This window comes from Ovis aries, chromosome 2 (assembly GCF_016772045.2).
Source record: "Ovis aries strain OAR_USU_Benz2616 breed Rambouillet chromosome 2, ARS-UI_Ramb_v3.0, whole genome shotgun sequence".
NCBI lineage: Eukaryota > Metazoa > Chordata > Mammalia > Artiodactyla > Bovidae > Ovis > Ovis aries.
The window spans coordinates 38028174-38053107 of record NC_056055.1 but is presented as its reverse complement, the minus strand read 5'-3'; the positions used below and the strand labels follow the sequence as shown (position 1 = coordinate 38053107).

The window sequence follows — 24934 nt, the reverse complement described above, 5'->3', positions numbered from 1 at the left end:
GTTACTGTTCCCATTTTATGGATATTCTTATGAGACGCAGATGGGGAAACGGCTGATTCCGGTAGGGTGTGTGTGATCCCAGGCAGGTGAGAGAACATCTCCTCCCTTCACCCAAGCCCCCAGCTCCGCCCCCCACACAGTGAGGCAGGCAGAGGAGGCAGAGCCCCTGCTTTCCTCAGACCCTCCAGCAGGCAGCCCCAATCCCTGTCCTCCAGCTTTGGAGGAACCTGTAACCGCTTACATCAGAAGAGAGACCACCTGCCGTTACAAAGATAGGGTCATTTATTCACGTTATATTACTGGATTTTAAAGGCAAAAATACAGTTCTGTTTTGAACACCAAGGTCAGACATTCACCCACTTACAATGGTAAATACATACATTTGTGTACATGGGAAATCAAAATACACAGCACACAGGTCTCTAGGATAGGAAGGCTCCCCTCCCAGCCGTGTGAGGCACCCCTCCCTCCAGCCCACCCCCCCACCACTGGTCAGCAGAGGCCCTGAGGGGGCAGCACCAGCATTTCCTTTACCCTCTTGCGCCACCTCTGCCCTCTGACCTTTCCCAAAGGCCACCTTAGAGGGTCACCAGCAACAGAATGGACAGAAACAGAGAAGAGCAGGTGACAATGTCATGGTGACAACTTCCAGGTGAAGGAAATGCTCCTGAACCCTTAGTACTCAACTCCCCAGGGAGGAAGTAAGCGCTGCAGCATCTGATGAACCAGACCAGGGCTAGGCTTAACCCTGGGCCCGGGTGGACCCCATGAGCGCACCAGAAGATGAGCAAACGGGGAATGGGTGATGAAGCAGCGTCTCCGGTGGTCCTGAGAATGAACCACAGACTTGACTATTACAATGGAACATGAAAGAAAATGTAATAGGAAAAGAAAAAAAAAGTCAGAATTTCGTTTTTAAAAGTAAAGTTACAAAAAGGTTACCACCCAGGAAACTTGTCTCCTTTCTTTTAAGGCACTTTGGAAAAGTCAGGATCTGGGGACAGAAAGCGAGGTCTTCATTCTTTGCGTTTCCCAAAGCTTCCTGTCAGGGTTATTCCTGGCTTTAACAACGTCGTCATTAAGGAGTGGGGAATTGACAGACGGAATACTCTTTGCATAGCACAGCTACAGTGGAAAATAATTTGTAACCAACACAAAGGTTTCTGGAAAAAGAACCAGGTAATAGCATGAGATGCTCAAAGTGATAAAGGCACAGGTATGATTGGGGCCAGGCACCAGTTCAGCGTCCACACTGAGGGCTGGTTTCTAGGCTGCGCCCAGCTGAAAGGTTAACCCTGGGATTAGAAAGCTGAATTGTAAGCCCTCAGCCCAGCCTGAACCCAGCACTCGTGCCCAGTGGCAGGAACTGCCTTGTGCATCTCACCCCAGGCAGGCTAAAACCTCCAGTAGCAGAGAAGGGCTTGGGGAAGACATCCGCTGTGAGTCGGCCTCCCTGGGGTAGGAGCACCTGCTAAAACCTGAGGGGGGATGGGAAGCTCTCGGCACCAGAGTGGCCGTGGGAGGAGTGTGGGTGTGTTCAGCTGAACTGCTCTCTAGATCTCTAATTAAAAGGCACATTCATGCTGGAGAATGGACAGTCTGTTTGACCCTGAGTGCCACAGGCCAGTTTTAGGAAACAGGCAAGAGGCAACGGAACAAAAAGGGGGAGGGAGGGAAGAGAAAGGCAGCACAAGGGAGGCAGGAGGAGGAGGAGGAGGAGGAGGAGGACAGAGAACCGGTCCTGCAAGGTGGGCCAGGCAGCTCGGCCAACGGTGCCTGGAAGGCAGCCCCCAGGGGCAGATGGAGGGCCAGTAAACAATCTGATGGCTGTCATTTCCAGCTCCACAGCCTGGGGCCTAAGGGGGCTGCTGGGATCAGTCTGAGGAGATAGGGGTTGTTCCCTGGCCCTGCCCACCTGGGGAGGGCAGGGAGGTGGTGAGGTGGGGAACTCTGCCAGGCAGGCCAAGGTGTCTGCCTCCCCTTCAGAGTCCAGCTTGACAGTGCTCATGGGGCACCTTAGCTCTCACCGAAGGACCCAAAGCTGTCTACGCGCTTCAGAAAACCTGGCCTGCCAGCTCCATCCAAGGCCCATGTGGGGCCACTACAGCATATGTTATTTTTCACCCTAAAAAATGCTCAATCCCCATCCCCACATGTAAAACCCCACAGTAAAAATACATAGGAAATTCAAGTTTATATAGCATGCTCAGAAAAATAAATTGCCATGACTAAAGACTATGCCATTCTGGATCAACACAAAATCAAGCTAGACCATAAGGAGGATCTGATTTGTTCTTTAAAATACTACAACAAATGCTATTTAAAAAAAAAGGATTTACATTCAGAAATCAGGCATCTGGAGAAAGGCCACTGAATGTGAGAACACCCAAGGCTTTTGCTCTGGTGGCTAAAGTGGCCTTGGAATTCAAGCCTCAAGTTTTAAAATTCTTTTGCTAAGAAAAGACACACATACACAGTGATTGTAATAGTTGCATATCATGGAGAGAGGGTCGAGGGTAGGGGGTGGTAACACGAGAATGGTTGTAACTGGGTGTTTTTCTGTTAAAACATGACAATGGAAAAACACCACACCGATCCGATTTCAGTAATACTCTCCAATTTTTCACAAAGTAATAATACCACACTTTAAAGCAAAATTCTTACCTATATCACAACAAACTAGCAGGCGGTTTTTTTTTTTTTTTGCTGGGGATGAGTCCCACAGTCACCAGATTTGGAGCTGTGCATAGCTTTGATTCTTTGGGGTGACACCGTGAACATGCCGAGAGCCCCCAGAGGCTGATGGTTTCTATGCTTACATACACCTCGTGGGGCTGAGAAGTCACATGCTGAGCCAAGTTGGGGGCAATATATCCCACTTGTCCTGGTCGTCCGGAAAGGCGTCTGAATGATGAGCAGAGAGGGCCTGTCACTGATTGTGAGAGTGAGAGGGACCAGCCCAGCACACGGGCAGAGACACAGCAGAAGTCCCTGGCCATTTTCAGGTCTCTGATCAGTGCACCAAAATGCTAGCTTGGCGTCCCAATGTCCACTGTGATTTTGGTATACAACGGGTACCTCTGGACCTCTAACACCATGTAGGTGAGTGAGTTCAAACCATCAGACAGCATTGTCTCCTTTGTATGTGCAATTCGGTCAAACCTACAAGGAACAAACAGACAAAGAGTTTGAAGCCAACACAAAAATCTTAGGAAAAAAAAAAGCAAAAACAAAACTCAAAACTTAAAACGTCTGTACTTTAATGGCCCCTTTTCCCTCCTACTAGGCTTCTCCGGTGGCTCATCAGTAAGGAATCTACCTGCCAATGTAGGAGATGCAGGTTCAATCCCAGGGTCAGGAAGATCCTCTGGAGAAGGAAGTGGTAACCCACTCCAGTATTGCCTGGGAAATCCCATGGACAGGGGAGCCTGGTGGGCTACAGTCCGTGGGGTCGCAGAGTCAGACATGACTGAGCAACTAAACCACCACCACCACCACCACTTCCCTCCTACTCCAACCCTGCCCTGTGGATGGAACCCGTTTTCCCTTAAGGCACAGAGCCCACTCCAGAGCCCCATTCCTGCAGCCAGCCCCACTTGAAGGCAGAAGGAAACACACACAGGGGAGAGAATAAAAGAGAACACACCTCTGAGGATTAGGTTCATTCTTCTTGTCTCTCAAGTGGCGGATCATCCGACACTTCCCGATTACAGCATTTGGGCGAGACACAGACATGCCTCTAAAAGCTAATCTGTAAGGAGCAAAGGGACAAGTGGTCATCACAGAGCTGCCACAAGACCCAGGTCCCACAGCCCCAGTGGCAAGACTTTTGTCCCATCCACCATCCTAAACTGCCAGCTGGTCTCACCAACCCACATCCCAGCCCAGTGTACAGGCAGCAGTTAAAACTCACACCCCTCCCTCATATCCTTTTACCCTTGGTTCTAGATCTTGTGGGGGGACTATCCTGTGCCAGGCACTGGGGGTGTCTGCCCTCATGGAAATTACGATGTGGATGCTTAGAATGTAGGGCCATAGGTGACAGGACGAAGGGGAGGAGGTGGGTGGGGATGCTCAGCACAGAGGGAGAAGCAACCAACTCCACCTGATCGAGACTGGGCAGAGCCAAGCCCTGAAGATGAGTGGGTGTTTGTCAGAGCATTTTGGGCAGTCAGGACAGCACAGGCAAAGGCAGGGAGGTGAGAGCAAGCGCAGTGCCCTCTGGGAGCATCAAAGTTTGGGGTAGGAAGTGGCCAAAGGTGAAGCAGGAAAGAAGGGCAAAGACTGTATCATGGAGGCCTTCTCAGAGCATCTCCCAGAACAGGGCCAATGTCTGAAAGGGGTATTACTTTTGGACTATAACCGAAGTTTTATAATGATCATACATGGAATATAACCTTTAAAAATTGTGAATTACTATGTTGTACATCTGAAACATACATTGTACATCAACTATACCTCAATTTAAAAATTTTAAAAACTTTTTTAAAAGAAAGGACAGAAAGCTCCTCCACAACCACTGATGCTTCTGTTCCCCCACCCTCAGGGGTTTGTTCTCGGGGCTCCCTCCTGGAGACTTTTCTGATCACTCAGGTCTGTGCAGCACGTCAGTCCTGTACACCGCCACATGGGCCCAGCTGCCTGGGTGTGGTGCTGTGAAAGGAAGTCTGTTTTTGTCTGGACTCCCTGTTCAGGGCTTCACTGTCTTCCTCACCACTGGTCCTGCCTGGCCCAGTGCTCTGCATATTGATAATCAATCTCTAAAATTCAAGTTTTCTTCAAGAACTGTGTTAAAGACTTGGGTCTATGCTGCAAAGCTAATCTTAAGCGACTTGGCTGCTGCTCTGAAAGACATCTTCTGTTAATGATGAAATTAATGTACTCCAGTTCAGGAAGGCACCAGGGTGTATTCTGGTTTCAAACTCAGTGGCATGTTCAGGTTGGCTCCCAGAGGGAGAAGGTGCTTTTTGCCTATATCCAGCAGGGGTGAAGATTCCACTGCCAGGAAAAACCAAGCAGAATGTGCTTTCAAATGCCACTGACAGATGGTTTTTTTTTTACCATCTGTGATGACAACTCACGTAATAAAGTTTTACCAACTCATGAAGAGCCCCAGGGTTTGGATGGCCATGTAGTGTGAATCACCCCTTCACATGTTTCTCATTTTACATTTTCCAGAAGGCTAAGGCAAAAATCACAGAAGCTAGTTTTCCTAAAGATACTTTTTAATTATTTTAAACTTTTTTTTTGTATTGGTGTATAGCCGATTTTTTAAACTTTTTTTTTGTATTGGTGTATAGCCGATTAAAAATTTTGTGATAGTTTCAAGTCAACAAGGAAGGAACTCAGCTATACATATACATGTATCCATTCTTCCCCAAAATTCCCTCCCATCTAGGCTGCCACATAACATTGAGCAGACTTCCATGTGCTATACAGTAGGACCTTATTGGTTATCCATTTTAAATACAGCAGTGAGTACAGGTTGAGTTTTTTGTTTTTGTTCCTAATGCAGGTAGATTAAAACTTTCAAGAGCACATCAGAGCTACACACATGCGTATTTTCAGGTGCTTTCCAGTTTCATTAAGGGTTCTCATGGTGTGTCTCTTAAGATACTCTTTATCACCTGGAGCATCTAGAGCAGAGCTCACCTAAGAATTCAGGCTCGGTGGGGACTGCATCTCTCCTCAGGGTCAATCCTTGCAAAATAACCAAGCACTGATAGAAAAACCAGAAGTGAAGGGAGACAGGGAAGCACGAAATCTAAGTTGTGACGCTTACCTGTTATAAATGTCATCATCTTCACCTCCCCAGCCCCAGTAGTTATTAGGAAATCCATTGATGCTGAGAAACTGTTGTTTACTTAGAGCAGAGACACCTCCAAAATACTGCACGTAAGGTAGGCTGGGGAAAAAAAAACCACACACACACACACACACACACACAGAGGACCAGTAGTTAGTATTTATTCTTTAATAAAGCTCACTCAAAATATAAATACTTCTGGGCTTCCCTGGTGGCTCAGTGGTAAAGAATCCAATGCAGGAGACATGGGTTCAATCTCTGGTCCAGGAAGACCTCACATGCCTCAGAACAACTAAGCCCTGCGCCACTATTGAGCCTGTGCTCTCAAGCCCAAGAACTGCAACCACTGGAGCCCGTGTGCCTAGAGCCCATGCTCTGCAACAAGAGAAGCCACCACAATGAGATGCCCAGGCACTGCGGCAAAGAGTTAGCCCCATTCGCCGCCACTAGAGAAAAGCCCACGTGCAGCAACAAAGGCCCAGCACCGCCGAAAATGAATCAGTTCAGCCACTCAGCCATCCCCAACTCTTTGCGACCCCATGGACTGCAGCACGCCAGGCTTCCCTGTCCATCACCAACTCCTGGAGCTTGCTCAAACTCATGTCCATCAAGTCGGCGATGCCAGCCAACTGGCATCCTCTGTCGCCCCTTCTGCTCCTGCCTTCAATCTTTCCCAGCATCAGGGTCTTATTAAATTATTTTTTTAAATATATAAACACTTCTAAAGTTATTTTTATTCCCTGGAACTTTTAAGTTAGGGATTTATGAGGGTTTCCTTTGTTTTGTTTTCATATCAGACTCAGATTATCGCAGAGAAGACATAGATATCAAAAAGTAGAATATTGCACTTTCCAAGAACACTGTGGTTATCTAGACAATCAGTCAGTGATGAATACAGAAGCCCAGTTCTCCTGCATTGCTCGAGAACCTGCTTTCCATGGGTCAGAAATCCTTCTCCAGAAGGTCCCAGAAACTGAGACTGCTTTAGAGTCTCCTGTGCCCACCCTGTCATGCCCCCCTTCCCACCCCTGGCCCATTTACAGTCTTGCTTTCATTCTTCTAAAGGTATACTGACTTGAACACTGACCCCAACAGTCGAGACAGCATTTCTAAAAATTTGCTAAAATAAAAATTTTCTTGGAAAATTCTACCACATCCTGACTTGGCAAAATGTATGATGATGAATCTATTTTGACCCATTTTCAAGCAGTAGGGCATCTAGGCTTTCATCCTTCCAAACCATTCTGCATTTCAATATTTCAGTGGTTATGAATTGTGGACTCCTGAGGGACACAGAGGAAGGACTGACGAGAAATGTTAAGAATCTGGATGTGCCCAGAGGGCAAGCAAAGGCTTTCCTGTGGGCTTTATAAAGGCTGCGATTTTGTGACAGCCCTGTGTGTAGCTCCAAACCACAATTGGGCTTTTACTGGAATCCGAAGAGACCAAAACCCATCACACAAATTAAGGAAAACTTTAACTCAGACTTTGAGGGGGAAGTCAGCCAAACCATACAAAATGTATGAAAAAAAAGATGCAGTTGTTATTTTCAAATACGTTCCAGAATTCTGACTGCAAGCACCCACAAGCAAAGATCCCTGGGGGCCTGCTTAAATGAATCAAAGATAATCCACTTGTAATTAGGTATCATCATTTAAGCATCAAGTCATCCCCCTTTGGTTATCTGCACACTATAGTCTGCACTTATAATGTGAGGGTTTGAAAACCAGAGGTGACCAGGCCATTGAGGCTTTTTCATAATCAGTGTTTTTACAGAAGTGGACTCTCAGCCACTGCACAGGCGAAGTATCTGCTATTCTGACCAGATTTGGTTTTGCTGTCTCTGCTGGTTTCTCTTACCTTCCTGCCTCGTCTCCCAAGCCTAACTAGTTCTGGGTGAAACATACATGATGCTGTGGTAAAGAATTAGGTAAGCACCACCACACTTCAAGGGCAGAGTTCAGAGGAACCGGTGTGCCTCAAAGAGGAGAAGATACACAAACAGGGAGGGAGAGGGGGAAGATAGGAGGGTACAAAGTTCTGTTTACAGTCAAAAGTTTCCCCCGTTAAGACAGGATGTTTATGGTCTAAACGCTTTAATCTTGGGGAAGGACTTCAGAGCATCCTCTGTTCATCTCACAGCACTCATGCCCCCAGCAAGGGAGGACAGAAAGAAATGATGAAAGCAAGATGAGTCTGGGGCTTCCCTGGTAGTCCAGTGATTAAGGATCTGCCTTGCAATGCAAGGGACACTGGTTTGATCCCTGGTCCGGGAAGATCCCACGTGTTGCACAGCAACTAAGTCCGTGAGCCACAACTACTGAAGCCCTCGTGCCTAGAGCCTGTGCTCACAACAAGAGAAGCCACTGCAACGAGAAGCCTGTGCACCACAACAAGCAGCCTCTGCTTCCTGCAACTAGAGAAAGCCCATGTGCACTAACAAAGACCCGGCATGGCCAAAAAATTACTCAAACTTTAAAAAATAAATAAAATGAGTCTGAAAGAAAGCCGTTGGTTGTTCTATACCAAGGGACTGCCAGTTGGCACACAGGCCTGCAGTACTACGGTTGTCAAGCCTGAGCCAGGGAGGCCCAGCACACGAGGTACCCACAGCACACCTTCTTGGAGCTTCCAGGTTGACTTAGAACATGGAGGAAGAGGTCAGGTTATCCAACTGACAGTTGCCTTAAGTTTATGTTGATACAAACGTGGACAAATTATGGAATGAAATGCAAATTTACTTTTTAAGATTAAAAAAATGGACCACAAGACTATTTTCCACCTATGACAATAGGCTTTAATTACACTGCTGTTCTTGGGGACAGGCATCAGCTGGATTCCTTGCAAAGGGGCATTTTGGTGGGAAAGTCTGAGCCCCAGTGTTTAAGCAGAAGCCTGTGCTTTGCAGGGAAACAACCGTGTTCCTTCTTAAAGTGCCAAGGAAGATCTCAATTACCCAAGTCCAAGAAATTACTGAGGGAAGATGACTCCAATTTGCTTCCCAAATTGTGAGGGGAAGGGGAGAAGAAAGTCAAGTAATACAACCACCCTCTGAGCCTGAAGATAAGTGCCATCCCAAATATAAACACTTCTCACCTGGAGGTGCAGAAGTATAGGTGCTTCTGGAGTCCACTTTCCTCCTTAAATAATAACTGACTATGACTATTCTCCATCTGAATGCAGAGTTCCAAAGAATAGCAAGGAGACATAAGAAAGCCTTCCTCAGTGAGCAGTGCGAAAAATAGAGGAAAACAATGGAATGGGAAAGACTAGCGATCTCTTCAAGAAAATTAGAGATACCAAGGGAACATTGCATGCAAAGATGGGCTCGATAAAGGACAGAAATGGTATGGCCCTAACAGAAGCAGAAGATATTAAGAAGAGGTGGCAAGAATACACAGAAAAATTGTACAAAAAAAGAGCTTCACGACCCAGATAATCACAATGGTGTGATTACTCACCTAGAGCCAGACATCCTGGAATGGGAAGTTAAGTGGGCCTTAGGAAGCAATACTACGAACAAAGTTAGTGGAGGTGATAGAATTCCAGTTGAGCTATTTCAAATCCTGAAAGATGATGCTGTGAAAGTGCTGCACTCAAAATGCCAGCAAATTTGGAAAACTCAGCAGTGGGCACAGGACTGGAAAAGGTCAGTTTTAATTCTAATCCCAAAGAAAGGCAATGCCAAAGAATGCTCAAACTACCGCACAACTGCACTCATCTCACACACTACTAAAGTAATGCTCAAAATTCTCCAAGCCAGGCTTCAGCAATATGTGAACCACGAACTTCCAGATGTTCAAGCTGGTTTTAGAAAAGGCAGAGGAACCAGAGATCAAATTGCCAACATCTGCTGGATCACTGAAAAAGCAAAAGAGTTCCAGAAAAACATCTATTTCTGCTTTATTGACTATGCCAAAGCCTTTGACTGTGTGGACCACAAAAAACTGTGGAAAATTCTGAAGGAATTGGGATGGGAATACCAGACCACCCGACCTTCCTCTTCAGAAATCTGTACTGGACATGGAACAACAGACTGGTTCCAAATAGGAAAAAGAGTATGTCAAGGCTGTATACTGTCACCCTGCTTATTTAACTTATATGCAGAGTACATCATGAGAAATGCTGGGTTGGATGAAACACAATCTGGAATTGAGATTGCCAGGAGAAATATCAATAACCTCAGATATGCAGATGACACCACCCTTATGGCAGAAAGTGAAGAAGAACTAAAGAGCCTCTTGACAAAAGCGAAAGAGGAGAGTGAAAAAGTTGGCTTAAAGCTCAACATCCAGAAAACAACAAACATCATGGCATCCGGTCCCATCACTTCATGGCAAATAGATGGGAAAACAGTGGCTGACTTTATTTTTCTGGGCTCCAAAAACACTGCAGATGGTGATTGCAGCCATGAAATTAAAAGACACTTACTGCTTGGAAGGAAAGTTATGACCAACCTAGATAGCATATTAAGATGGAGACATTACTTTGCCAACACAGGTCCATCTCATCAAGGCTATGGTTTTTCCAGTACTCATGTATGGGTGTAAGAGCTGGACTCTAAAGAAAGCTGAGTGTCGAAGCATTGATGCTTTTGAACTGTGGTGTTGGGAGAAGATTCTTGAGAGTCCCCTGGACTGCAAGGAGATCCAACTAGTCCGTCCTAAAGATCAGTCCTAAGTGTTCATTGGAAGGACTGGTGTTGAAGCTGAAACTTGAACACTCTGGTCACCTGATGTAAAGAGCTGATTCATTTGAAAAGATCCTGATGCTGGGATAGATTGAGGGCAGGAGGAAAAGGGGACGACAGAGGATGAGATGGTTGGATGGCATCACCAACTCAATGGAGATGAGTTTGAGTAAACTCCAGGAATTGGTGGTGGACAGGGAGGCCTGGCGTGCTGTGGTCCACCGGGGTCGCGAAGAGTCGGACACAACTGACCGACTGAACTGAACTGATGAGCTTCAAAGGACTTCCCAGGTGGCTCCAGTGGTCTAGAATTCCTACCAATGCAGGAGACGGAAGAGACACGGGTTCGATCGCTGGGCCAGGAAGATCCCCTGGAGAAGGGCATAACAAGCCACTCCAGGATTCTTGCCTGGAGAATCCCATGGACAGAGAGGCCTGGTGGGCTACGGTCCATAGGGGTGCAAGGAGTCAGACATAACTGAAGTGACTTAGCACAGCACTCAACACATATGCACTCTGAAGAGACTTAACACAGCACTCACACACATATGCTTCAAAAGCACCCAGTTCTCCCAAAAGGCATTCTCCTCCAAAGCCTAAGAGGCACTTACTCCTGGGCTAGAGGAACTGCGTTCCCTGGTTGTCATGGAAGGCATAGATATGTTTTCTGCAGATTCCGGTAAACATCTCTTACCTAAATCCAAACTTATCCATTGCTACAGAAATGTGCCGTGGCTGTGAAAAGCATCTGTAGGTGTTATGGTCGTTCATTGGGATGAGGTCCACGTCGCTAAACACAAAGCAGTTGTAGTCATAGTCCTTCAAGGCCTCTTTAAAGCCAACATTGAGGAGCTTTGCGCGGTTGAACATGGACTCTCCAGCCTGGTACAGAAACAAAAAAAGTTGCCATCAGATGCCATGAGGCCTTTCAGCCAAACACCCATGGGGACTGGTGACCTGTCTGTTCCACATGGCCCTTAGACCATTCCTGGGCCTCATTTTCTACCCTCACTTTACAACTCAATCCTGAATAGCATTCCCTGAACCAGCAATCCCTCTTCTAGGAGTTATGTTGTAGGACTTGCAAGTGTGCAAATGACAGGTGAACAACGAGTTCACTCTTTTCACCACATGTTCACCAACGCAAAAGGCTGCAAACAATGACGTAAACATGACCAGGAAATGGCTTAAATAAACCGTGATGCATCCATATAATGGAATAGAGCTGTTTAAAAAAAAAATAAGGAAGCTCTAAAAGGAAATGATCATCGAGATAGTATTGTTAGGTGAAAGGTGTTTAAACAGATGTGTTATTTATTCTTATAGTACATATAGGCTAATTGCAGGAAGGATATCAGGAAGCTGGTGACAATGGGACTTTTTCACTTCTACCTGCTTTTGTGTGGTTGACTAGGGTTTGATCATCACATTGTGTCCAGGTATTTGTCACTAAACCAGGCACCAGGAAATATGGCAAACTCAAGCCAGTCTCTGCCCTCCCAGTGCTCACAGTGTAGGGGGGGACCAGTGCGCTACTGGGCACAGTAGAGATAGTGTGTATGAGAGAGGAGGACACCTGCTTCAGGATGCCAACCACGGGGTCTACAAGAATGAAGTGTGCTGGTGCAAAGGTACTTCATATTTTAGTTACTTCTCGTTTATTTTCAGTCTCCTCCTATTAGAACATAAGCTCAATGAATGCTGGAATTTTTTTTTTTTTGCCTCTTCTTCACCCATTGGAAACAGGCCTGCAACACAGCCTGGCATACAATAAGAGCTCAATAAATAACCACTGGATGGATGGATTGATGGGTGGATGGATGAGTAGACAAATGGATGGGCTTCAACATACAATGGCAGATGGCAACCCTTTGAGGAGACTCCAACCTAAGGGGCCTCTCATGGGTCTCTGCTCTTACCAGTTACCAAGACCCCAGGTTAGTAAGGACAGTAACATCATCGACACAATCACACTTACACTTAATTCACAAGCACTTCAATATCCATACTCTCATCCTGGCTGGAATTCTCCCACCACTGTCATGAAGAAACTAAGGCCACATAAATGACTCAGCCAGTGCTGGAGCCCAACCCTCTAGAATTCTCACTTTCCAGTCTTTCTCAGGATCAACAAGATCAAGGACCTCTACTTTGGGGGAAAATGTGCCTCACGAGGGCCTACAGTATCTGTACGGTCTCTAAGGTGGGGTGCTGAACATCTTCTCTCCAGAACTCTAAGATAAGGCCCAGACACTGGCTCTCCACCAGGCTGCCTTAGTGAGGACAGAGTGCCCGGAAGGTGCCACACCCCCCAGTGTCAGGAGGGTGACTTGGGGCCACGGACCACTTAAGAAAGATAAGTACCAGGAAGTCAGAAAGAACAGCCCCAAAGAGTAAATGAAACATTTTACATGAGAGCTCCTTTCTTCAGCCCATGAGAAAGCATTCTAACCATGTGTGGTAACAGGAAAAGGCTGCACCCTGAAGTACTCAGGGTGTACTTGGGCTGCTCTGTGAGTTAACAGAGAGGCACCATGGCATCTCAGAGTTGGACACAACTGAGCACGCACACAGGCACACACGCCAGTTAAGAACCATCTAGAATTCTGCCTTCAGCTAATTCTGTATAAGTCATGAGACCAAGAAAAAAAAAATTACCAAAGTTTAGGAACTGCATATGAAGTTGTCGTCGTCATTATTATTATAATAACACACTGCTAATATTCTCTGGGGGATCCAATACACCAGGCACAGGGAAGTATTTTACAAGCATGGTGTGTCCTTTAATCATCTCAACAATCTTGTTAACAACCTTCACCTCCAAATCTGATTTGCTTCCTTCCTCCCACAACCTTCGACCTCCTGGTAATACAGGCCTGCATCTGGTGGCTTCCATCTTCCTCCTCCAGTCCCATAAAGATTCTCAAAGAATTAGCTTTCTCTGAACATTGTGAGATATAATTCAGCCCCATTGAACATGTTTCCAACAAGTGAACAGGCAATGTTCCAACAAAGCCTTTTCTCAGTTGTGGAGCAGATCCCCAAGAGTCGCTGCCCAATGTTCCCTTCTCTTGGTCTGCTCCCCAGTGACAGGCGCAGGGTGTTGGTGGCCTTGTCTGAACCACAGGACCTGGCCTGTTGGCCATGACTGGTTGATCTAAGCAGATATCTGACTGAGACTACCCTAAGCATTTTCCTCTCACAGGAACTAGAAATATGGAACCATGAATGGGCACCGCTGGTGCCAACCCCAGGACCAATGGCAGTCCAGAGGAGAAACCCAAGGAGCAGACCTGTTCTACCCCTTTCCCCATGTGTGGGGTGACTGACAAGTGGGTGTACCAGTCAAGAGAGGCCAACATCCATCAGTTCAGAGGGGACAGGAGCCTGGGCCTGGTCAGTGTGCTGGCCTGGGGAAGAGTGAGGACACGTGAGGTGGGAGGCCTGGCAGAGTCTACGCTCTCCAGACACTTCATGCAGCAAAACCAAAGCCCTTCGGGCAGATCTGAGTGGCAGGGACAAATGTCTCAAGAAGTGCCAGATGGCTCTCCAAGGCATTAGAACCTTTTTCGAGAGCCCTCATTTACCCTAAGCAGAAGAGCAAGTAATATGTCCATTCAAAACAGAATCCTCATACACTGCTGGTGGGAATACAAAATCGTGCTGCCATCTTGGAAAACAGGCTGGAGTTCCTCACATGGATAAACAAACAGTCACCATGTGATCCAGAAATTCTACTCCCACGTATATACTCAAGAGAAATGAAAATGTGTCCACACAAAAACTTTCAAAATTCACAGCAGCACTGTCCAGCACTTTTTAGATAGCTAAAAAGTGGAAACAACCCAAATGGCCATTAACTGATAAATGGACAAATAAAATGTGGTATACACATACAATTCAACATTATTTTGCAATAAAAAGAATGAAGTACTGCTACATGCTGTAAATTGGATGAACCTTGAAAACATCATGCTAAGTGAAAGAAATCAGTCACAAAGGATCACAGAAAAGACTGCACTTATATGAAATGTCCAGAACAGGCAAATCCATAGAGACAAAATGTAGAATTGTAGCTACTAGGGCGGAAGAGAATGGAGGAATTAATTGATAGCTAAGAAGTGTAGGGGAGTTTTTTTGGCTTAATAAAGATGTTCTAAAATTGTTCATGGTTGATAGATGCCCAATTCTGAATATACTAAAAGCTACTACTGAATTATATACTTTAAATAGGTATATTGTATGATATGTGATTATATCTCAACTAAATTATCAAAAAAAAAAAAAAAAGAAAAGCCTGCTCCAGAGATGGGAGCGGACCAGAGGGCTCTTTTTCTCCCTCTTTTTCATATATTGATTCTGGTCATTTATTGGGTATCTACTTTTTGCTTAGCAAAAATACAGAATACAGAAAAAGAAAAGACACAAGCCCTGCTTTTGAGAAGTTCCAAGTTAAACAGGCAATTATGTTTTTATGGGGTGATGAGCTCTTTAGGGTGGACAGCTACCTAAAGGGGAAGGAGAAGAAAGGAGCTCCTCAGCTCAGCACATACAGAGAAGTAGAGGTGGAAACACAAACCCAATCGTAGAAAATTAGAGAAGGCCTCGAAGAAGCTAGCCAAGTTCAGTTGGGAGGCATGAGAAGAATGTTCCAAGACGAGCGAGCAGCATTTGTAAAGCCTGTGAGGAAAAGATAGCATTCAAGGAACTACAGAAATACAGATTGGGGAAGCCAGACTAAGATAAGAAGGTGGATATGGATCAAAACATGGGGCAGGAGAGGCAGGCTGGGAACTTTGCTGAAATAATCAAGACTTTCTTTTTTTTATTCAGGCCATAGGAAGCTCTTGAGGTTTTAAATGAGTATTATGTTTTGCAAGTCCAGGAAGAATTTGTGCCCTACTTGCCAGCTGAGGGCAGCAAGACCAGTCTGGAAACTATGGCATGATTACTGGAGACTAGGCAATGACACGGGGCAAGCAGAGAATGCCTCTCCGGAAGGGCTAAGCGGGGGACTCCACTTCCCCATTTCATGCCTCACTTGTTCCCGGGCCTGTGCGCTGCACCTGTGAGCAGCCTTCGTGGGGTTTCCAGGAGAGGTACCAGAATCTGGTCTAATCACCAGGCAAATCCTGTGGTTAAGGCAAGTGCAGCCTTTCCCTGATGGTAAGAGGAGACAGATGACCACAGCACCAACTGCCTAAGTTCTCACAGTTTCTAGAAGACCCACCACACCACCCTGGCTTCCCTGGATGTCAGGCCCTCGTGTGAACACCAGCACACATATCCCCTGACCATGACGGCTTGGGGGCTGACTACCTGGCCCCTCTGCCACCAAAAGACACAGCAGCAAAGAGGTTGGAAACACCAACCCTAAGCCCAGAGTCTCAAAGAATCAGAATTTCTATGGGATGGGAGAAACAATTTTGCTCCTATACATACCCCCTGCCCATCACACCATTCCTCCCCTCCACAATAGCTACAGTAACCCACAGGCTCTCGAGCCCACAGATCCAGAGGCAGGTCTGCAGGCAGTGGAAATCTCTGCAGAAATACCCTTTTGCATGCTTCCCTGTGCCCCTTCAGACTCTAAGAGGAAAGACCCAGGACAAATGGGTGGCAGACAAGCAGAGGAAGCTCTGGCCAGGCAGCCATGCAGCAGGGCTGACCAGCAAGCCTCAGGAGGGTAGACAGGCTGGCTGTGAGGGGATCTCCAGAGAATTGCTGGGATTACACAAACGCTGAGTCTGTGGCGGGATAATATCCACTGACCCATTATTTCATAGCAGTTGGGTCTCTGGCTTTGAACCTTAATAATACAGGAGGCCCTGAGTTCGGACAAGGCCCTCAATAAAACCTGGATCAGAGACTTAAGCTCTTCTCCCAGTGAGTGAAGGAAAGGTGCCCTCCAGGGTCTGTTGCAGGGAGGGGGTAGTCCTCTTGTTTGCCACAGTAATTACTCACAAGAGAGGGCATATCCTCGGCCCCTGACAGAGCAGAACACAGGTCAGAGCCATAAGGTCCCTTCAGAGAGAACAGAACTAATAAAGCAGCCAAGCAAGGACTCTGGGCAAGGTAAACACAGAAAATAATTTTAAAACTTCAGTTCTACAGCAGGATGTGCGCCTCTCTCCCAGGGCCTACGGCACTGAGATGAGATTTTCTGCAGAAAAACACTCAGAAAATAAAGGCTTCGTTTTCAAGAAAGCAATTTGGCCACTTATATTATAAACCATAGAAATGTTTACACCATTTCTGAACCCATAGTCTTGTATCTGAAAATCTAGCCTAGGGAAATGAATCTAAATATGGAAGAAGCAAGCACAGAATAAGCCACAAACTGAAAGATGTTCATTACAGTCTTATTTACACTACTGAGAAAGTGAAAATTACCTAAATGCCTTCTAACAGAGGAATGTCTACACTAATTATGGTGGAACTACAGGCTCAACTATTATGAAGGCATGGAAAGTGATGATTATGAAGACTATGAAATAACATGGGAAGATGTTGACGATACAGAATTTAAGGAAAAAAAGCAAGGTACAAAAGTATACACACATACAGTATGAGCTCAACTCCGGCTTGATTTTAATGCAAAGTCTCTTTAATGCAAAGCCAGACTCCCACCAGCCTCAGCATTTCTGAGTGAGCCCACAGGGGCCAGGGCCCTGTCTGGGAAACCCCAGGGCCCGGGATGGCACATGCTCAGGATCATTTACACAGCTTCCCCCTGTCCAGCAGCGCCTGGGCTCTGGACTGGATCTGGGGGCATGTGGACATTACCAGGGTGGCGGCAGTGGTGGCAGTGGTGGCAGCAGCGGCAGCAGTCGCAGTGGTAGTAAGGTCGGCATTCCTCTCTCTCTCTAGGAGGTGAAGGGCACAGAAGAGGAGCAGGTGGAGAGCAAGAAGCATATCACAGAGAGGAGGTCCTCCTTCAGCTTGCTTTGCTACAAACAGGATTAACAAGGAAAAGCAAAGGGCCCCCACTAGAAGGAAAAAAAGAAAAAAGAGACAAGGGTGGCTGCAAGGGAGAGACGTGAGGAAGAGAGGCAAGGGTCTGGGCTGTGGCCACCCTGGTTCCAAGGCAAAGGCACATTCCTAATAGGTGGTCAGTCCCCATCACAAAGTCATGGGGGAATGACATTTCCCAGGACAATGCCCAGGGAGGCAAATCACCAGCTCAGGCAAGTACTTGTAAGTGCTGCTTCAACATGATCCCTGGAGGCTGGAGCGAGCCACAGACAGAGCAAGGGGAAACACACAGCAAAGGAAACGACCAGTCACTGGGGCAGCACGTGAGCAGCAGTGGGATGCGGGTATCTACAGCCATCCCACAAAAGGTCCCAGTGCCCAGAGAAAGGGGCTGCTGCACCCCTCCCCAGCCCTGCTCCTGCATACCTCAATCTGGGTGCTGACAGCTTAGGCAGGAAACGTAAGGCAGGGAGGCGGATGGCAAACAGACACAATCAAGATGGAAACCAACCCAGGGGGATGCCTCAGGCCCAGGCAGCTGTCCTCTGGAGCTTCACTCTAACTGTCTTGGCCTCATTTAGGAATCAGCTGCCTGGCCCAGGGACAGAGGTAAGCAGCCGAGGAGGGTAACAGAGGCTCTCACTCACTGAGGGTGCCAGGGGGCCGTCTCCAAACCTGCCCACTCTTGGTCTCAGACAAGCAGCTTAGAACCACCTCACAACTGTGCACAGATGAGAAGGAAGAGGGGAAAAACTCCAAAGCTGGATGGAGACTCTTCTGAAGGGAGCTGGGGCCTCCATTCAGGCCAGGTTTTACCTGTAACCATGACAACTGGGCCAGCCTCCTGGAGGTTCTGAGGCTGCTACTCCCAAGCCACTGTCCTCTTCTCGTGACCCAGTGGGACTCACAGGGGACACCACCAAGTGGAAATGGAGCTGCTCCTCAGTGAGGAACAGACACATGGCAAGGTGAGGCATTCCAGGGGCTGCAGGTGATTTCTGTCCTAGCTCTGCTGCCTGGCCATCGTGAGACCCCCAGCAAGCTGCTCCCCTCTGGGAGTCTTCCCTCAGCAGGAATGGTGTGGAACAGGGGCACCCATTGCCTCACTGGGGGCTGTCAGGGTCAAAACTCAAACTTTGAGACCGTGAAAGAGGCTCAGTCTAAAAGACCATCATGTATTATGACCATTAACCACCACAGAGCTAAAGTGGGGTCTCTGCTGGGCAGGAAGCTTTGATGGGGCAGAGAGGAGAAGGCCATGCAGGTTCCCAGGGGTCATGACTGGCCTGGAGGGGAAAGGAGGCTTCACGTCTTAGGTTCTCACTTGCCAGAGAGCCAGGAACAAGGGGTCCTGTCCCGAGAGCTGGTGGAGCCACAGGAAGCAGCTCTGGCTCCACACCCTAACTGTGGATGAAGCACAGAGCCTGGTGGTCAGGGAGACAAGGGAGTTAGGCCTGAGGGATGTGGGTCTCGGGGCCGCAGGGGCAGGGAAGGCCCACACACAGGCAAACGCTCCTCTCCCCTCACTAGAAAGCACTATGGGGCTTGGAAGCAGCCCAGATGGAGAAGGCAGCACAGTTCCACTCCAAGCCTTTGCAGAGCTAAGGGGACGGCCTTCCGTGGTGGCCAGAAAGAAAGCAACCAGGGGAGGCAAGGGAGGCACGCAGGATGGAGGTATTTGGTGCAGCATGAGCAGAGGCCCAGGAGGGAGCGTGTCTCAGGGATGGTGGTGAGTCCAGCGTGGCATGTGAAGGAGAACTGAGGGGAAGTGGTGGCAGATCTCAGTCCAGGTGCCAAGCTCAGGCTCCCATGCCCTTCAGACCCTCGCCTGTGGGCGAGGACATAATGGAGTTTACAGAGGGCATGCCATGGTCGGAGCTAGAAAAACTGAGTGAGCACAGAGGCACCAGACCTACAAACAGAATCAGAGACGGATCCTGGGCCCTGTTTCTGGGGCAAGGTGCTGCCACGACTACTACGAACCCACTTGCATTTGTCATCCATTTGGTAATTCCCCTAGTGGCTTATCTCACAAACATCCTGTATTTCTTATTAGAGTCAGGGCTGCCAGGTGGTGATCTGCCTTCCCTTTGCCCTTGGTGGTTTTATAGTTTCCTTTCTCAATGAAAGTACAAGGAAGGGAAGTGTGCACCCCACCTCCCATCTGCTAAAATCTCTTAGTGTCCTCCTCTGTACCTGCGCTGGACCTCAGGTAGGATATCTGAGCCTCAGAGTAGCACCCTTGGCTCTGAAAGGCTGGACCTGCCAGAACCCTAACAGGATGTTCAGTCGCTGGCGGGCGAAGGCAGGAGGAGGGCTGGACGCTGAGAACAGACAGCAATGCTGCTGCTTCTCAGGCTCATCAACCCTCCACCCCTCTTCTTGTGAGATGCAAGTTATTATGGTGACTGGAGGGGACTAAACCAAAAGAAAGTGGTCAACAGCTGAGGGTCATGGGGCAGGAGCCACAGAAGCCCATGAAAGCTCACCCCTGTGGGCAGAGCCCGAGACACAACCCTTCTCAGAAGAAGCTGGCAGGTGGGCCGTGGTCCCTAAGTTCACGACCTTCTGCTCCCATGGAGAACCCAAGAACGGGAGGGAGGGTCTCGATCCTGGTACTGAGCGGGGGTTAAACAGGAGGCAGGGAGAACAGTACAGAGTTTATCACCATAGTCCTGGGCAGAGAAAACAGGCAGGAAGAAGGGGGACAGTGGGGGGGGGCGGGGAGGGAGAAGGAACTCAAAGCAGCTAATGTTTACGGAGGGTTCCCTGTGTGCCAGGTGTGTGAGTCACAGCCCCGTCCCGTGTGTGGGAAGGACTGTAGCCTTTCCCTCCCATGAATGAGGAAACCGAGCTGTGAAGGACTTGAGTCCAAGGTCACTGAGCTGGGAAGGGGCAGAGCCAATACCCAGGCAGTCTGAGCCTGGAGCTCACTGCCAGTCCTGGACGCCCAGCTCTGAGGAGGAGGGACCAAGTACCCTTGAGAAGGGAACTGGTGCTAATGTGCTGAGAGGGTGCTAGGACACGGGACTGGGCTCAGAGCTGCAGCCCTACTGTGGTTTATGTGCCTTCCTACTAGTCCCTTCTTCCAATCTGTGAGCCTCAGTTTCCTCATCAGTAAAACAGATGAGAACAGAACTCTCTGTTCTGTACCTCAGGGGTACAGGTGAATCCCAGCAAAGAATGAACGGGAAGTCAGGAATAGAGGTGGGGACACAGCCTCCACTTCAAGTGGAACATGCTGTGACCCAATGTGACCCACTGTGGATGCAGGGCTAGGCAGCATTTCAACGTGGCAAGGGGAGGTTTTGTTCTTAAAAACCTGCCTGAGAACCTGAGGGCTAGATGTCTCAGGGGCCCCTCCTATTTTAGGCAATTTCCCTTCTTAAATTGGGTGTGTGTGTTGGGGCAGGGGCAGTGAATGAAGTGTCAAGACGACAGCAGGGTGTCTGAGACAGGAAGATGCTAAGAGGCCTAGCTGCTCAACAAATGGTACCACAAAACCCAAGCCAGATGCTCTGAACCAGAGCATCTAATTGTAACACAGGGAACGTGGGAAGGTTCTAAGTTGTAGAGAGGGCATGTTCCAAATGTTTCCCCTCCCACCTCTTTCAAGGCTTGGGCTTTCCTATCATCGCTTTATCATGGGTTTCTTATAGATACCACACAAGATGTCCTTTGCTGAAAAGGTAGGGGCAACTTCAGGTTTCTTTATGACTTGGTTACCTGGAAGTCAGATCACATTTTCCCAAAGAAATAATCAGGGCGGAGCTGGAGCAGAAGAAATAAGATTAGCTGGGGGAGAGGGAGATAAAGGAAATGATTTTCTCAAGGCGGAAAGTTAACCCTTGGAAGAGTAGAAAAAGATGAAGAAACGAAAAGACATGGACTAGGGCAGAGGGTAGGGGTGGGGGTGGGGGGTGGTGGTGAGGGGGAGATGATTATACTGACCAAACTAGAGGGAAAAAAAAAAAAAAGAGAGAGATGTAAAGGTTTGAAAAATGAAAAATAAAATCTTTCCGATGCTGAGATTCACATGGGAGAAGACAGGAGTTGGGGGTGTTTCCCAGCATCCTAGGGAAAGTGAGGAGGTGGGAGAAGAGGAGGCCTGCTTTCCCCCAGTGTTCAATTCACGGAATAGCTGTCACTCGAGATGGTTCTTGGAAGGCGGTTCCTCCAGTCAGATGAGCTCAGGAAACGTGCCGAGTTCCCTCTGGAGGCTGTCATGTACACCAAGACACTGAAGGCTCTGCAGGAACAAAACCTGCTTCCCGTTGTCCCCAGCATCCCTCAAATGCACGTGACCTCAGATCCCCATTTCGGAGAGCACACTTGGGGAGAAGTCCCATCTTGGGCAGTGACCGGTGTGAGCCGGCAAAGCGGTACTGCTGGTCCAAGCTGGCTTGCCTATTTATTGTTCTGCCAGCCTGGACTGGGGCAGGCAGGAGGAAATAGCTGGTGTAAGACATGTGGAAATCTGTTGTTTGAAACTTGGGTAATATCTGTATCAATCCTGCCATAGGAACTTAGGACAGCGGCTAAATGTTACCGGTCCAATATATGTTTGACTTTATAATTCAACGAGGCAATCTCACATTTACTTAAAATACAACCTTTCTACACATTAGCATTCTCCACTCCTGCCCCAAAGTCTTCCTTGATCAGAGTCACCTAAATTCAAACACTTGGCATCATCACTAACTCTCTTTAACACTCTTTACCCAAGCATTTTAATCTATACAGTTTATATGCCACCCAGACCACAGCTGTCTAACTTCTGTTCAGGCAGATTTGTGGGAGGCTATCAGATACCTTGATGAAACAATCTGCCACAGTGTCTACAGTGTATCACTCATCTACCGGTATAACAATTATCAATGAGGGAAAGGAGAGGCAGCTGGCGTGGCTTATGCTTAGTAATCCCTGCTGGCCTGGCAACTGTGGCTTCCTCTTCCAGGCGCTCAAAACCAGTGCTTTAATAACGGGCTCCTGAATCCTACCATGATCGACATGTGCACACTGGCATCAGACAAGTGTTCCTCGACAGCAGGGCTTTTTTTAAACAAATACTCGTTGGACTGAAGTGGCTTGGATTTTGCAGGGCATATACCTATTCTCTCTTACATAATACAAATATTCTTCCATAGTAAAGCCCAACTGTCTGGCTATCTTACAAGCAGATTTTCTTGGGGCCATGGTCTGTGCCTCACTTGGCCAAGGCCCTCCAACAGCCTTGAGGGGTTTTGCCTGCCACCTCTTCTCCCACCTTGAGATCCAGTTCTTGAGATTATTAGCAAATTGTTCCCTGGAAGGGTCCCACTTGCCATAAATGAGGATGGAAGCTTCAGGACAGGTAGAATCAGGAAACTTCATCGTTTCTTTAGTATCTCTCTGCTTTGTCCTGGCAGTGCTCAGAAATGCCTAATGGACACATTGCTGTTTCTAGCTTTTCTTCTGGTCCAAGGTACATTCACAAAGTCCCTCAGTTTTGATGGAAGCTGTCAGCTGCTAACAATCTTTCTATTCAAACTAACTTACTACAAGAAGATCCATAGTTTATCTTGACGTGAAATGGGCACGGGGCCTTTTAGAAATGGAAATGTATATACTCTGTCTCTTCAAAGGAATTTCAATGGAATTTAGTAGAAAGATAAGTTAGATGTGTTATTCCACCTGGGAGGTTATAGTCTAAAGGTGGGAATTTAAGTATTCAGGCTAAACTTGAAATACCAAAGTTAAATTCTTGGGTGGGGGTAGGGGGAACTATACAGCGTTTAATTCATTTGCACCTGAGGGTGGTATGGTAGAATTTCAAAACGCCAGATGTCTAAAAAAGTACTTCTATTCCTTCACCCCCATCACTCACATATTTGAGTACGTAAGTGCCCGCACGCGCACACACACACGACATACATACATACACGCCTTCCCTCCCTCCCTCCATCCCCCCAGACCTCACCTGGTTGATAACATAGATGCCATAGTCTAACTGTTGACGCTGCAGGATTGGGTGCAAGTAATACAGCCAGTACTTGAGGTGTTCCTGCCGGTTGCGGAATGGAATGATGATGGCCACCTTGTGAGGAGAGATGCAGTCCGTGGGGCTATAGCGACCACCCAACTTCACCTTCGGGTTCTGCTGCTCCACAAGCTTCAGGTCCACAGGTATGTTAAATTCAATCAGCATGGGGCCGACTAGAGAGGTGGGGGAAAGGAGAAGACATCAGGCTCCAGGACTGCCTCAGGAAGCCATCCCTGGGGAGGCCGTGTGGCCACGGCAAAGGCTCTCAGGCCAAGCACGAGGTACCATGTCCAGCACCAGCGCGACCAACCATCTGGGAAAACCTTTCAGTCCCAGAAAACCCAGACAGCCAGTCACCCTCTGAAGCACTCTCCTATCCCCAGGACCCACTCAGACTCTTATATTGCTCAACTGAAAAAATGGAAATGGAGTAATTCTTGCTCAGATTTCCGGACAAGCTGTTGTAAGGATCAGAGAGCACGGTTGAGAAAGCACTTTCTTAGAAATTCTGACATTGAAACTTAACTCTGCCACCTCCCAGCTGTGTGGCCTTGGACAAACAACTTACATCATCTCTCTGAACCTAACCTAGTTGGAAGGGAAGTGTGCGTGTGTGTTGAGGAGCTCAGTGTTGAGGAAATCAGCCTAAAGTCAGAAGGCAGCAGCGAGTGGCACGAGTTACCCATGTCTGGGGAAGGGATGTGATGCACGAATGAAACAAACTTGATGAGGAGGGGCTGGAGGAACTCGGGAAACAGAGAAAGAACAGCCAGAAGGAACACCAAAAAAGAACGCTTAGATAAATAGTGGATGAAGAAGGAAGGTAAAGTCGGGGGAGACTCCACAAAGATTCTGTCCTGGAAGAACATGGCTCCAAATGAGAGAATTAAGTTCCCTAGTGCCTCAGATGGCAAATAATCCTCCTGCAATGAGGGAGACCTGGGTTCGATCCCTGGGTTGGGAAGATCCCCTGGAGGATGGCATGGCAACCCACTCCAGTACTCTTGCCTAGAGAATCCCCATGGACTGAGGAGCCTGGCAGGCTACAGTCCATGAGGTTGCCAAGAGTCAGACATGACTGAGCGACTAAGTATAGCACAGAAAAGTAAGAGAGCTGGGGCTTAGAGGAAAAACTGATGAGACCCAGATGGTGGATTCTGAGGTAGTGGCAGGTTAGGCGAGGAAAAGGTCAAAGTCAAGATCCAGATACAGGAATGAACGTCCCCGCCTCCTAAGTAGAAACAGGTGGAGCCGAGAGAAGACTCCAAGTCTGAGGACTGCTCCTGCCACAGCACACAAGAAGAGGGCAGGAGAAAGAGGCCCAGGGACAGACAGGGGATGGTGGACAGAGTGAACATTTCAAACCAGGTCCCCAGTATTCCCCGTAGGCCAGACTTTCTCAAAGTGGATTCCAGGAACCACTAGTCCCAGTAAGATGCTC

At 47.8% G+C, this 24934-nt stretch overlaps 1 protein-coding gene across 2 annotated transcripts in view; it reads right to left on the bottom strand.

The window, feature by feature from the left end:
- Window positions 1-264: 264 nt before the first annotated feature.
- Window positions 265-24934, bottom strand: part of B4GALT1 (beta-1,4-galactosyltransferase 1) — a 53096-nt gene continuing 28426 nt past the window's right edge. Inside the window, 5 exon segments of one of the 2 annotated variants that reach the window (NM_001246211.1) lie at window positions 2750-3162; window positions 3647-3751; window positions 5783-5905; window positions 11191-11378; window positions 23431-23666. In NM_001246211.1, the coding sequence (NP_001233140.1) occupies window positions 3030-3162; window positions 3647-3751; window positions 5783-5905; window positions 11191-11378; window positions 23431-23666 (785 nt within the window). In that variant the 3' untranslated portion in view covers window positions 2750-3029. 2 annotated transcript variants of the gene reach the window in all.